Source organism: Dipodomys merriami, unplaced genomic scaffold (assembly GCF_024711535.1).
Source record: "Dipodomys merriami isolate MVZ:Mamm:240054 unplaced genomic scaffold, mDipMer1.0.p SCAF_9, whole genome shotgun sequence".
NCBI classification, from domain to species: domain Eukaryota; kingdom Metazoa; phylum Chordata; class Mammalia; order Rodentia; family Heteromyidae; genus Dipodomys; species Dipodomys merriami.
In genome coordinates, this window is record NW_027206512.1 from 30,319,494 (window position 1) to 30,333,518 (window position 14,025).

The 14,025-nt window shown below is 34.5% G+C and overlaps 1 protein-coding gene across 25 annotated transcripts in view; it reads right to left on the bottom strand.

The window, feature by feature from the left end:
* Window positions 1-14,025, bottom strand: part of Adgrl3 (adhesion G protein-coupled receptor L3) — a 735,816-nt gene that overhangs the window by 129,316 nt on the left and 592,475 nt on the right. For all 25 annotated transcript variants that reach the window (XR_011369974.1, XM_070012589.1, XM_070012578.1 and 22 more), the window contains 2 exons: window positions 2,795-2,978; window positions 1,697-1,819 (listed from right to left, as the gene is read on the bottom strand). Coding sequence is in view for 24 of the 25 variants with exons in the window: in XM_070012589.1 (XP_069868690.1) it covers window positions 1,697-1,819; window positions 2,795-2,978 (307 nt within the window). In the remaining variant the exon portion in view is untranslated. The remainder of the gene's footprint in view (window positions 1-1,696; window positions 1,820-2,794; window positions 2,979-14,025) is intronic.

The window sequence follows — 14,025 nt, forward strand, 5'->3', positions numbered from 1 at the left end:
CATGCAAGGCAAGTGCTCTACCACTGAGCCACCTTCCCAGCCCCTCTACTAATTATTATAAATGAGGGAAAACATGAAGCCTATGTTTCTTTGGGTCTGGCTCACTTCACTTAATGTGATTTTTTTCCAAGTCTTCCCAGTTGCTTATGAATGGGGAGATGCCTATATATATATACCACATTTTCTTGATCCATCTTCTACTGAGGGGCATCTGGGTTGGCTCCATCTCTTAGCTATATTAAATAATGCTGCAATAGATGTTGTGCTGGTAGCTTTAGTATGGCCTTGTGTTCATTTGGGTAAATGCCCAGAAGTGGGATTCCTGGGTCATGGGGGAGCTCTATGTTTAGTCTTTTGAGGAACTTCCACATGGCTTTCCAGGATGACTGAACAAGTTTACACTCTCACCAACAGTGTAATAGTGTTCTCTTTGACCACATCCCCTCTAGCATCTGTTCAGACAAGGCCTCATATCTAAAATATACTTAGAACCACCTAACTAAATCCCCCCCAAAACAAATCCTCAAAGAAACAACCACCCCATTATTAATAAGTGGGCTAAAGACATAAAGAGAGATTTCTCTGAAGAGGAAATAAGAATGGCCAATAAACACATTAAGAAATGCTCAATATCTCTGGCCATAAAAGAAATGCAAATCAAAATAACATCAAGATTCTACCTCACCCCAGTTAGAATGGCCATTATTAAGAAATCTAATTTATTCTTCTTGCTAATATTTACCAGAATGTTCTTTGTTTAAGACTACTCTTCCAACAATATGAGACATCAACTTAGAGTTGAGTTGACATCAGCCTGAGGTCATCTTCTTATCATCTATGGGACTCAAAGTTCTCATTGGCTTGGAAAAAGATTATATAAATCTTGGGACAAACTTTCTCTATAATATTAGTTATTGAATTTCATTCTTGCACTAAATTGAAATCTCTATCTCTCTGTCTTCTATTTATCTATCTAGCCTAGTCCTTATATTTCCTTGCATTTAATTTTTTTTTTTTGATCTGGTCGTGGGGCCTGAACCCAGGGCTTGGGCACTGTTGCTCAGCTCTTCAGCTCAAGGCTAGCGCTCTACCACTTGAGCCACAGCGCCACTTCCAGCTTTTTTCTTTTTGCTTATGTGGTGCCGATGAATGGAACCAAGGGCCTCATGCATGCAAGGGAAGCACTCTACCACTGAGCCACCTTCTCAGCCCTCCTTGTGTTTAAATTTTACTAAGTTTTGTAAAGCACTTACGCTCTCCATAAAAGGTATTGAAGGGAAAAAAAAGAATGTGCAGCATTTAAATACTTTTATATTGCAAGTAAAATTTATATTAAAAATTTTATGAGATGAATCTGCAATGGCAATGTCAAATAACTCTTTTGGGGAAAAGAAGATTGGGTCATATGGGGTTTGGTGTTATAGTTTCCCTAATTTTGTTAAATTTTGAGTTTCTGACAATTGGAAAGCCATGAAACAGTTTCCCAGTCTATCAGACAGAAGAGTATAGAATAAATATTACTGCAATATTGATGATAAAGTAGATATGAAGACCAAGAAAAGGAGGAGAAAACAGCAATATAGACAGAGTCCAGGAGACAGAACTCATATTGGGTGGATCTAGGACTCCATGCCATGAAGCACTGAGCTGATGCAAGGTCAGTGCCATCAAGCATGAAAAGTAAACTCTCGCTTACCATTTCGTCCATTTTGCTTCAGTGTATTTGCAGAAAGCTGGATGGTGCTTCCATGGCCCATGTTTTCTGGAAATTTCAAGTCTTCTAGGTTTCCTTCTGTGCTCAGCCTTGCCACTTCCAACTCTTTTCATAGTAAAAAGATAGCAGTGTTCATGGAGAAATATGCCAAAATTATTATAGAGTAACTTCACGAATCACTGAAACATTTCTCAACTCAGAACATTGTAAGTTTTGTTCTCTTAAGCTGAATTTTAGCATATACTTAGTATTTAATTTTTTAGTTTTTAAAATATAACACAACTGGCTGAGCATGTGTTTCAGTGGTACAACTTCTCTGTGTATCGTTTGCATGGCCTACCACTATCACAAAAATTAATAAAGTAAATAAATAACTGAATAAATAAAACAAGTAAATAAAGCAAAATTGTGTTTTATAAGTGTATCAATAAAGTCTAAAATTTAAGTCCAAATCCTTATTTTGTCTTAAATTAATTGTGACACTAATTGTAAGGTTAATTTTAATGTTAATTTTCAGTGTTTTATGAATTGAATAAAAAAATTCTTTTGTAGTCTGGATCTTCACTATCTTCTCACTACTAATTTAATTTCAAATATAATAAATTTGAAAAGAATTTTATCGTTCCCTCAAGTAACACTATCAGTTCCATCCTAAACCACAGTAAAAACATTTATAATTTTCATAAGCAAAATAATGAAATTATCAAACATTTTTTGTCATTTCCAGTCAAATGATTTATTTTATAGTTATAATTTAAGTACACTGAAAATACATATAATCCCTGCATTGGGAGGCTAGAATATATAATGACCTAAAACAGACATAAATATATGCTTACATGAAGATTCTAAAAATGAAATAATCTCACTGTAAGTGATCTCAGGGTGACACATCAAAATATTGGGATGCCCCAAACATCCATGGATAATTTTGATCCTGTAAAGCCTAAAGGTGATGTGTTCATAATCGGAGAAAGGGAATAACTTTAAGTCCATTGAAACAGGCACCAGATAAACCTTTTCATTACTCTTTCTGTTCTACAAAGGTCTCTGCAGCTTTATACCCCAAAAGCTACTTACGAATATTGTCTGTGTTCTCTCTGACAATATCAGTCTTCAAAAGGTTATCAGCCAGCACAAAAGCACTCTCCTCCACCGTGTCAAGCAACATGGTAGCTGCACGAAGTTGGTCACTTGTAGTCAAATCTTTCCAAGCATTCAGTGCTTGTGGCTGAAGGAGGTTGTTAACTGTCTCTACCATCGCCTACAAGAGGATGAACAGAATAACAGAGGTCTCTAGTGAGCCCAAATAGCTGTCATAAATCCAGATGTACATGTTTCCCAGTAAGCAAGGAACAGCAGTGTGCATAAGTTCACTATTGTCCCAGCTTCCCCTGTGACATGCTGTATTAGAAACATTCTTTTTTTGGTAAAACCTTAGCTGAGTCTTTGCAAGGCAACAGGAAAAATGTGAGGTATTTTTTTGTCTATTTTGAAGGACAACAAATAGAAACATGCTTGCTTCTTGAAATCAATAGCATGTCCTCAATAAGACTATGACCACATAATTAAGTTATTTGGCTAGTGACAAGTAATTTATTCCAACAGTTTGTCACATCACTCACAGAAAGTGTTGTGAGTTTTTTTTCTGCACATCACCATAAAACTAGATGCTGACCATAGCAGAGAATGAAGACTAGACAGTATAAGAATTTATTGCCTGGGTTGAGGATTCACTGACCAAACACATTTTTACATTTTCTTGTCTTTTTTTTTTAAGCTAGCTAGTCAAATGTCAGAATGAGGACAATATCAAAGTAGACATACTCTCGGGGGCTGGGATATGTCTTATGTGAAGAGAAACCTTCTTTATACTGTTTACAGGGATGGTATAAACAGTTGGACTTCATTATGTATGGCCCTCAGGTGTTTTTTTTTTTCTTTAGGAAATCAGCAGTAGGTACATCCACACAGAGAGACAGAACACCATATTTCTCATTCCTTCATCCAAAGGAATAATCTCTGTAGCTACAACATATATATATTTCCTGCGGTTTGCTTTATGTTGTAGGTTACAAAGAAGAAACGGCTCTCCCAATAAGGTCTTGGGTTTCATTCAAACATAGAAAATGGCAAAATAGAAAAATACAACACCTGCAGTTTGAACGTTATTGTCCCTGAACCCATTCATTATGAAGTATGTCTCCAATCCAGAAATAAAGATGAATAAACAGCCAAACACAGACACTATTTCTAGGCATTGCCTAAGTGTTCTGCAGCAGAGTTCTTGCTTTGGACACAACTAGCAAAGTGACTGGGTGAGATGAGAATCATAACCTTTAGATGGCTGTGTATCTTTCTGCCTGGTGTTTTCATGATTACCAAGTAACAACTATTAACAATTCAGCCTCATCATGAAATACCTTGGCTGCCAATTAACACCAAGTTCTAAAACTAATTTGCCTTTTGACAAAAAGTTGTGTTTCTTCATATTTTTGCAGCTAGTCCAAGTTCTGGCCAAAAACTCATATCACTGGACTTTTAAGGAAAGAAATCCTACTCACAACTTGTATACTTTGCATCCTTAATACACACACACACACACACACACACACACACACACACACACACACACACACACACTTTAACCAATCTGTTTTTAATTTAAAACTGGACACATTCAGTTTGTTGTTTGTTCTGACCTAGTAGGTATACGAAGATATTTGCAGATCCCTATCACCACCACCACCACAACCACAAAAATATATAGATAAATAAATAAACAAACAAACAAACTGTTTTCCAGGAAGTTCTCTACAGTGGTAATACCAACAAATATGCAAAAAATAATCAAAATAAGAGGTGTGTCAGAGAGGAAATAAATAAACCAAAACTTAGATATCTGAAACCAAACAGAAAACATCAACCTCTTTAGTGCAAAGATGTACTCTTTCTGGAATAGGATGATCCTTGAAACTTATTAGAAACACCCCAGAAGTCTCACATGCAACTGGAATTATGTGACTCTTAGAAATGGTGCTTGTATTCTAGCAGATAATGATCTTAACAGTTACTACATAATAATATATTGTTTTAAATCTTACCTCAGGCAACACTTCCTGAGAATAATGTAATATTGCTGTTTTGCTCTTGGTTTTAATTCATTTAATTAAAAATGCAGATGAGAAATACAAAAAAATAGCAATATGGTTCACACCATCATGTTTTCCAACACTGTTATGTATAACATGCCCAGGACTAAATGATGAAGCAGAAGGTCTGAACAGACTAACAGCGACTGAATCAATCATCAAAAACTTCACAACAATGGAAAGCCTAGGACCAGATGGTTTCTCTTGTAAATTCAATCAAACATTTAAAGAATATATACCGATTCCCAAACTCTTCCAAAACGCTGAAGAGGATGGAATACTTCCAAACACATTACTTCTCTAAATGAAATGCCAAATAAAGAAACCACAAAGAAAGATAAGCACAGACCACCATCCTGATAAACATAGACGCATAATTCCTCATCAGAAAAATACTAGCAAACCCAGCGGCACATGAAAAATGACCAGTCAGAACAACCAACTATAATTTGTTCCTAATATATATGGATAGTCCAACTTATAAAAAAGCAATTAATATGATAAACTCCCATAACAGAATAAAGTATTATTCATGTTACATGGATTTACTTGATACATGCAGGGGAAAAAAATCCCTCTTGTCCAATTGAGTACTTTTTCATGATAACTGTCAAAAAAACTAGAAACAGAAGGAAGTTACCTCACCATAATAAATGCCCTATATGGAAAGCCCACAGCTAACATCACATGCAGTACTAAAAATATGAAAGCTTCTTCCTTAAAATCATCACAAAGATAAGGATGCCCATGTTTACCATTTTCTTTAACACAGTGCTTGAGGTGCTAGCCAGAGCAATTAGCCAGTACAAAGGAATATAAGCTGGAATTGAAAAGGGAAAAAAAGTCTCGGTTTACAAAGAGCATTGTGTATAGTACACCCAAAAGACTTCATGAAAAACCACTGCTACTAACAACAATAAAAAAAGACTCTTGAAACTAATAAATAAACTCATAAACCTGTTTCCAACAGATTTCTAGACTGCTTTCTCTAAAAGATGTAGCTTCCAACTAACATTTATGAATCAAGGGCATCTCGTTAATTTTTCTTAGTTTTTCATCCACCAAAATTCAAAATCTGCACTACTGAAATAATCATAAATTTTTTTTTTTTTGGGTCCAGTCGTGGGGCCTGAACTCTGGGCCTGGGCGCTGTCCCTCAGCTCTTCAGCTCAAGGCTAGCGCTCTACCACTTGAGCCACAGCACCACTTCCGGCTTTTTTCCTTTTGCTTATGTGGTGCTGAGGAATCGAACCCAGGGCCTCAGGCTTGCAAGGCAAGCGCTTCTACCACTGAGCCAACTTCCCAGCCCAATAATCATAAATTTTGAATATACTGCCAACAACTGTATTCTCTCAAGTAAGGTATTATTTTTCAATTCTAGTTCTACTAAAACTTAAATAAATTCCAAGTTTGTTAAGAGACTAAAACTATGGTTCTTAAAGTGTAGTATGTGATGATTCAAACTTAAGATTCATTTCGTCTACTTAAAAAAATGTATTCATGATTGCTTAATTAAAGTTACAAGAAACTGTTAACACAAAGATTGGGAGACAGTCTTTTGTAGTGTTAAAATGAAGGGTATAAGATTTAGAAACAGATGGACTGAACTTGATGTCTTACTATGTGGTATTGGGTAAATCACTTAACTTCTCTATAACTCTTCTGTTAATCAGCGATGATATTATAATCAGTGCCAAAGGCTGCCTTGCTCATACAAGAGGCTGAAATAGAACTGCATTTTTACTTTCATTAGATATTAAAATCCAGGGGAGTAGAAGTGGTATCTTCATATTTTATCTGATGGCATAAATTCTAATAGTACTAAATAGCCATCCCAGAGCTAAATCTAGAAGCAATAACCTTTCTGTGATGCAATCTTCATAATTTCACCTATTAGACAACTTAAATATCAAAGACTAGACTTGGGGTTTTGAGGAGGAAGAGTATACTGGCTGAACAAATGTAGAGACTAAAAGTATGAATAGACTGATCTGTTTTCTGCAAGTGAAACAGCAATTAGCTTTGTCTTCTGAATACAAATTATTTAGGCTTCCTAAAGGTACTGACATGTCCTTACTGCCAGCTCAAAGAAGTCAGTTAAATAGTAAAAACTCTCAATGATATAGAATATTTTTATTTACTTCTGCTTATGTATTTATTGTATATCCATCTATGATGACATCTGCTACAAAATTATTTTCTAATTCAAAATTAGGGTTGATTTCCTCTTTATTTGGTGATGTAGAATTGAGCTTGTATAGACTTCAAATATATGAATGAGACGTACTATGCTTTTAATCAAATTTAGAGCAGATACTGGGACATGACATCAAGTTTTAACAATTCTCTTTCCTTTATCAAGTTTTCCTGATTCAAATTATAATATAAATTTGAGGTGAAAAAATGGTTCTGTATTTCTCTTATAAAAATTCTTATTTTCAAAAAAAAAATTCTTATTTTCATCAAAATGGCTCAATTCAAGAAGTGGGGGAAAATAAACACCTGATGGTTTCAACACATATGAACTAAAATATTTTGAGAAGTGAATTTAATCAATGCTGTCTTTGCAAGCAACTAAAATATTAATAGTTTATCTTTTTAAAAAATCACTCAAACTTGAAGAAGAGCAGTGGAAATTTGCATGATAGGTCTGTTACTCAATTTTATCATGTACTAGGACAAATTATATTTTCTAACTAGCCAAGAAAATGTAAACTACTTAGGAAAATTGGTTTCATAATACTTCAGTTTGAGAGAAGACAATGGTGTTTAATTCCCTTTCTTATTACATAGTTTGCTGAGTATATTGTAATTATGTGACTGTTTCTAAAAAGTCAAGCATAACTTTTGAAAATTCACAAGTCATTTAGAGGTACCCAAGAAGCAGGTAACCAATATCTTTCTGTACAACATTAAATTCAGACATTAAACAAATTCTTTGGACTAGATTTACTCATAGCATTTATTAAAGACACTTGATAGGAATATTTTGTATATTTTAATATACAATATTTTAATATACAATATTTTAATACAATACAATACAATTTTATACAATATTTTAATATGTAGAATTTATTTGCTAAGACTACTGAGTAGTAACACCTTGGGTAAAACAGCTTTGTGTTCTTGGATTCTTGGAATGATACCTTTTGCAACAATTTCAAAAAGATTTTGTGAAACAACCTGATGTTTCTTAACAGGAATACACATGAGCACATGCATGTATGCATGAGTGCACACACACACACACACACACACACACACACACACACACACACACTGAGCAATAGGGAATATCAGGGCCATTTCTTACCCAGGTGAGCACTAAATCTCAAGCTGCAAGCATAATCACCTATGAAACCTTGTTTCCTCTCTTCCTCCACTTGAAAGTCACAAAAATAAATAACTCAGGGAAAGACTAACTTGAGTAAAGGTAAATAACTTTGCCACCATTAACTTTCTTTGAAAGACAAGCTTTTAATTATGAGTTTATTCAGTTTTGTGAAAGACTCACACGCTCTAAGATGTCTTCCAAAACCAGCAGAATTAGAATTGTTCTACTCCTTGAACTATTTTGTTTTCTCTGTATTATGAATCATTCTTAATAGTATATCCTACATTCATGTACCTGGCTATTCCACAGCTACCACTGTAGAAAAGACAATCTTCATGAAATGGGAAGTGTGTCTCATTTAAAAGGTAGGAGCAAAATTAGTGTCTGACAAGTGCTGAGTGACTTGCCATGTGGTAGAAAATTTATACAACTTCTTCAATTTCATATCAACAGGAAAACATCTCTAAAGACTTTGTTTTGGAAGTCTAAGAGCAAAGTAATAGCTACAAATAAGAAAATAACACTTGTCCTTCTTGAATATTCTCATTTCTTAGATTCTCTAGCAAAATGGTGTCTGTGGGCTGTTCTAATGAAATCTCTTACAGCAAGCCATTTATACACAACATAAATTTATTATTCATAGTTTTGGAGGCTGCAAAGTTCAAAACCAAGGTGCACCCAAGAAAGTTGTGTAAAGAGGACTCACTTGGCATCCTTCTGTATTAGACTTGAGAAATGAACTCTCAGCTATATTTTGTAAGGCACTAGTCATAGTCATGAGGACTTGCTTTTGTGATCTCTCACCGCCACAGTAACCTAACCCCCAAAGTCCACTATATTAGGCATTGAATTTTGATATAAGGGATATAGGGAGACAAAAATATCCATACTATCGCAGAACCTCTTTTAGTGCTTATTCAACTTTAAGAGATTTATCTATATTTTTATTTGGTTTTCTCACTAGACATTTTCACAAAGAAACATTTAACAAAATAGTATAAAACCAAAATTTTGTATTTTTCTGGAGTAAAACTGATATCTTGATTCATTTGGAGATACTCATTCATTTTCATTATGTAAGGATAGTTTACTTATAAATCATTAATGTCCTTATGTACAATAACTCAAAGCATATGAGTTTATTTTTAGAACTTTCTGATATGACCTGTCTCTCAGAAAGTCTCATGAAGAGATGAAGTATTCAACTATGAATATGGTTTGCTAGAAATGTACCTTGAGTTAGAAGGAAGTAACATTACTACTAGAACTAAGGGGAAGGAAAGCAGGGCTCTATGCTTTTATAGTAAAATTTGCTATGCAAAATGAAAATATTTTTGAGAAGTTATTGTATAGTAAAGTAAACCAAATTTTATTTTCACTGAAATTTAATGAAATATATTTGTTTGGTTTGGATTTGTTGTTGCTACTGTTTTTGTTGTTGTTGTTGTTGACACAAAGTCTTGCTAAAATGTTAACTGGGCTATAAGAGAAAATATGCAGTGTTCCTTTAATTGGTATATGTTCCAAGGAAGAAAAATCAACACAAACTAGAGTTAAATCCCATAGCATATATGAAATAGAAATGTTTATTGTGCTTTCATTTCTTACCTTCTGACAACATATATGTTATATGCCATGTTTTTGTCAGATTAGACCATATATATATATTACCCAGACACATACCATTATATGACCTAGTGTGTATGGTATGGTTTTCACAGAAGAATGAAATAAGCTAAAGAATGAATCAGCTAAGTATGACTACGTTGTTAAGGACATTTGACCATGTATGTTTACCTTCACATACAAATAGTTTATATAATTTATAATTTAAAGAGATAAAAGTATAATTTCCTTTATCCTTTATTTATTTATTTGTATATATTGTTTATCACTTAAGAATAAAATAAAACAGAGTAAAATTTAAAACCATTACTGAATAGGGCACATTTTACTCCAATCTGGATTTAGATATTGATTCAGATCAAAATTTTAAAGGTCAAATGTTCAAAAAGTCTTCAAAACAGTTGATAAATTGAAGGTGTTTTAAAATTAGAAGTCAAGTTGAGTGACTGATATTTACACATCTGATCAATAAACCTAAGATTTGTTTTATAACAACTGTCATTTAATATTATAAAGCCAATAAAAATTACTAATCTCTGAACTCACTTTTATTACAGTGAGGTATTGGCATTTTCAAGTCTTCATTAAAGTTAGATTGTAAAGCACAACTGGCCATAATATAGTAATAAGGACCTTTAACAAAACAAGATGAAATTAAAATCTTGTAGAAAAGTCTGACTCTTTAAGAGATCTGTTGTTGAGTAAAAAACCAAAATATTGCTTTTTAATTGCAAGCTGTATTTTGATGTATTGCTTTTTAAAAATGTAGTTTTGTTTAGAATAAAATGACTTAACACTTTTAAAAAACAAATCTGTATTCCACAATTAAGGGAAACTAGGGATGCCACCCAACATTCTTTTTTTTTTTTTTTTTTTTTTTTTTAAATTTTTTTTTTTTTTTTATCCGGTCGTGGGGCCTGAACTCTGGGCCTGGGCGCTGTCCCTCAGCTCTTCAGCTCAAGGCTAGCGCTCTACCACTTGAGCCACAGCACCACTTCTGGCTTTTTTCTTTTTGCTTATGTGGTGCTGAGGAATCGAACCCAGGGCCTCAGGCATGCAAGGCAAGCGCTCTACCCCTGAGCCACCTTCCCAGCCCGCCACCCAACATTCTTGATGATGCAATATTGAGTCCCCCCAATGTGGCAGTCAAAATGTGATGTGATAAGAATGACGTTGTTCCTTCTCTACATGTCTTGCTATGTACAGTGAGGCTAGACAATTAAACAAGTAATTAAAATCCAATATGACAATTATTATGATAATGGAAATAACATTCAAGGTTGGTATTAGAATGGCTTGATAAAAGAGGCAAATTCCAAGATGAAATTCAACATTGATTAAAGAGGAAAGATGTGCAAAATGTCTTTAAAGGTACAAAGGTAAAAGAAAATAAGCACTGAAACAAGGATTCAGGTTGACCCATTGTAACAATGAGATGTACAAGACACTATGATGAAAACGAACCTTACAAGTTTGTGGAGGGATTGGGGAGGGGAGGGATGGTAATGGAAAAACAAAGGAGGGGTAACAATGCTGGATAGAAAATGTACTCATTACCTTACTCATGTAACTGTAATTCCTTTGTACAGTATCTTTATAATAAAAATATATATATTAAAAAAAAGAAAATCAGCACTTGGAAGGAGTACATAGATTCAGTGACAACATTGGTGAGCAAAAGCTTGATTCCAAAAAGTCTTGCACACTCTCTAAGGTTTTGCAAATATTCTTCTAAGCAACAAGAAGCCACTGAAAAAGTTTAATGTGTTGGAATCTGGAATCATGTGCATTATAATAGTTAATATTTGTTGAGTAGTTGAATATAGTCTGGAGTCTGATATAAATGCATCATATTAAATTACCTGAGTTTTCACAAGGACTCATTAAATTGCCTGATCCAAAGCAAACATACTCAGAGAACTAACTTACTAAAAACTAATTAACTGATATGAGATAGAGTCAGAGTTCAAAGCCATGAACTTTGACTCCTGTGATGACTTAAAGCAGATTCCAAAGATAGTTAAAATGATTTGTTGATTACTTAAAGTCAGTGGTGAGGAAAAAAAGGAACTGCAATGATCAGAATTTGGTGGGTAATGAGGAGGCATGTCCTGGAAATGAGAATAAAGAGGAAAATTTGTGTGTGTGTGTGTGTGTGTGTGTGTGTGTGTGTGTGTGTGTGTGTGTGTGTGTGTGTGTGTTGAGAATATAATAAACTCAGATTTGCCTATCTTGAACACAAAGCATCTAATGACATCTAAGCATTTATAAAAACAAACCCACAGCAGCCTGCACAAGGAATCTGTTTTTGAAAGAGAGTTTAGGCAATGTGAATCGAAGTTGATTTATTTAAGAAAATAGTGTATCTACATTACCCACAACACTGAGTAGATGGATAATAAATGGTGGCAGCAAACAACTAGCAATAGAGAGACAAAAGAGGGAAGAATAGTCAATAGTGACATTGAGAAAGATACTAATTGGAAGTCAAAGAAAGGTTTCCGCCAATTTTAATATTGGAGATGGGAAGAGGTATCTTTCTGGTAAAGGATGTCCTCAGTACATACAAGGCCCTGGCTTCAATCCCCAAAACTAAAATATATTTATATCATGAAAGTATGCAAAAACCCCTTTTCCTTGAACTTGTAAAGATGATTCTAGTTTCCTTTCCTAACTCTCTAATTCCATAAATGGTGGAAGAGTAATAAACCAAACTAATAATAATGATTATTATTACTATACCACAGAGACACTGCTCTGGAGAAATCATATGGTTCATATATCATTATTGCAAAGCAGATTTATTCATTTGACAAATATTAAATATTCCTGAGTATTTAATATAAAGCAACGTTACTCTAGATACTTGATCTACATCTCAATGTAGAAGAGAAAAATGCTAGAACTGAATGTTCTGGCAATGGAATCAAATAAAATATATAATGTTAGAAGAAGATATGAAGTTGTAGTCAAAGTAAAAAGAAAATAGGTCTGGATGGGGGGAATCGAGAGTGCAGTTTGGAGTAGAGGGTGGCTTTTGATTTTTTTAAGTTAATTTTTTAAAAAAAATTTTATTGTGGGGGGAGGGGGGAGGCTGGGAAGGGACGTGAAGGGTAAACAAAAGGAGGAGGCTGCAATGCTTGGTAAGAAATGTACGCATTATCCTGCCCATGTAATTGTAACCCCTCTGTACAGTATGTTCACAAATAAAATAAAAAAAAATAAAAAAATTTAAAAAAGAAAAGCATAAGAAGAAAAAAAAATTTATTGTGAACATACTGTACAGAGGGGTTACAATTCCATGGGCAAGATAACGAATACATTTCTTATCAAGCATTGTAGCCTCCTTCTTTGGTTCTGGCTTTTGATTTAAACAGGATGGTTCAGGTAGGCTCCATTGAAAAGGCAATAATTTAAAACAAAACAGAGTTGAAGGAGTCCAACCATGTAACTATCTGAAGTAAACCAGAATGAGCAATTTACAGTCAAACCAGGAAAGCATGTCTTCAAAATGTAATGACTTGCCAGGTGCTGGTGGCTCATACTTGTAACCCTAGCTACTCAGGAGACTGAAATCTGAAGCTTGTGGTTTGAAGCCAGCCTGGGCAGAAAAGTCCATGAAACTTTTATCTCCAATAAACTCCTCAGAAAAACAACAACAACAGAAGTGGTGCTGTGGTTCAAGGTATGATATCACAGAAGTCAAAGAAATATTTCCATCTGTTTTAATATTAGAGGTGGGGGGGATATCTCACTAGTAGAGCATATCCTCAGCATGTGCAAGGTAGAGTGCTAACCTTACGCAAAAGAACCTCAGGGACAGCATTCAGGCCCTGAGTTCAAGCACCAGGACCAACAAATAAATAAATGGCTTATATCTGGAGTGAGATGGCAGAGCAGTTGAGGTGTGACTGAGCCATAGTTATTGAGCTGTATTTCAAAAAGGTTTCCAAATGAAGGCCAAAATTTCAGTTATGGACATGGAAGGACTAAAGTGCCTATTATACAATGAGTAATGAGTGGTTTACATTTAAATCAATGGATCACCACGTGAATGCCTTAGTGAGAGAAGAATATTATGTATTGTGCTAGAGGCACTCCAACATTAATGATTTTGAGAACCAGAAAGGGAGAGCACAAACAAGCATTTGATGGGACAAAAGCCTAGCTTATTGTCTATGTGAGTAGATCAATGA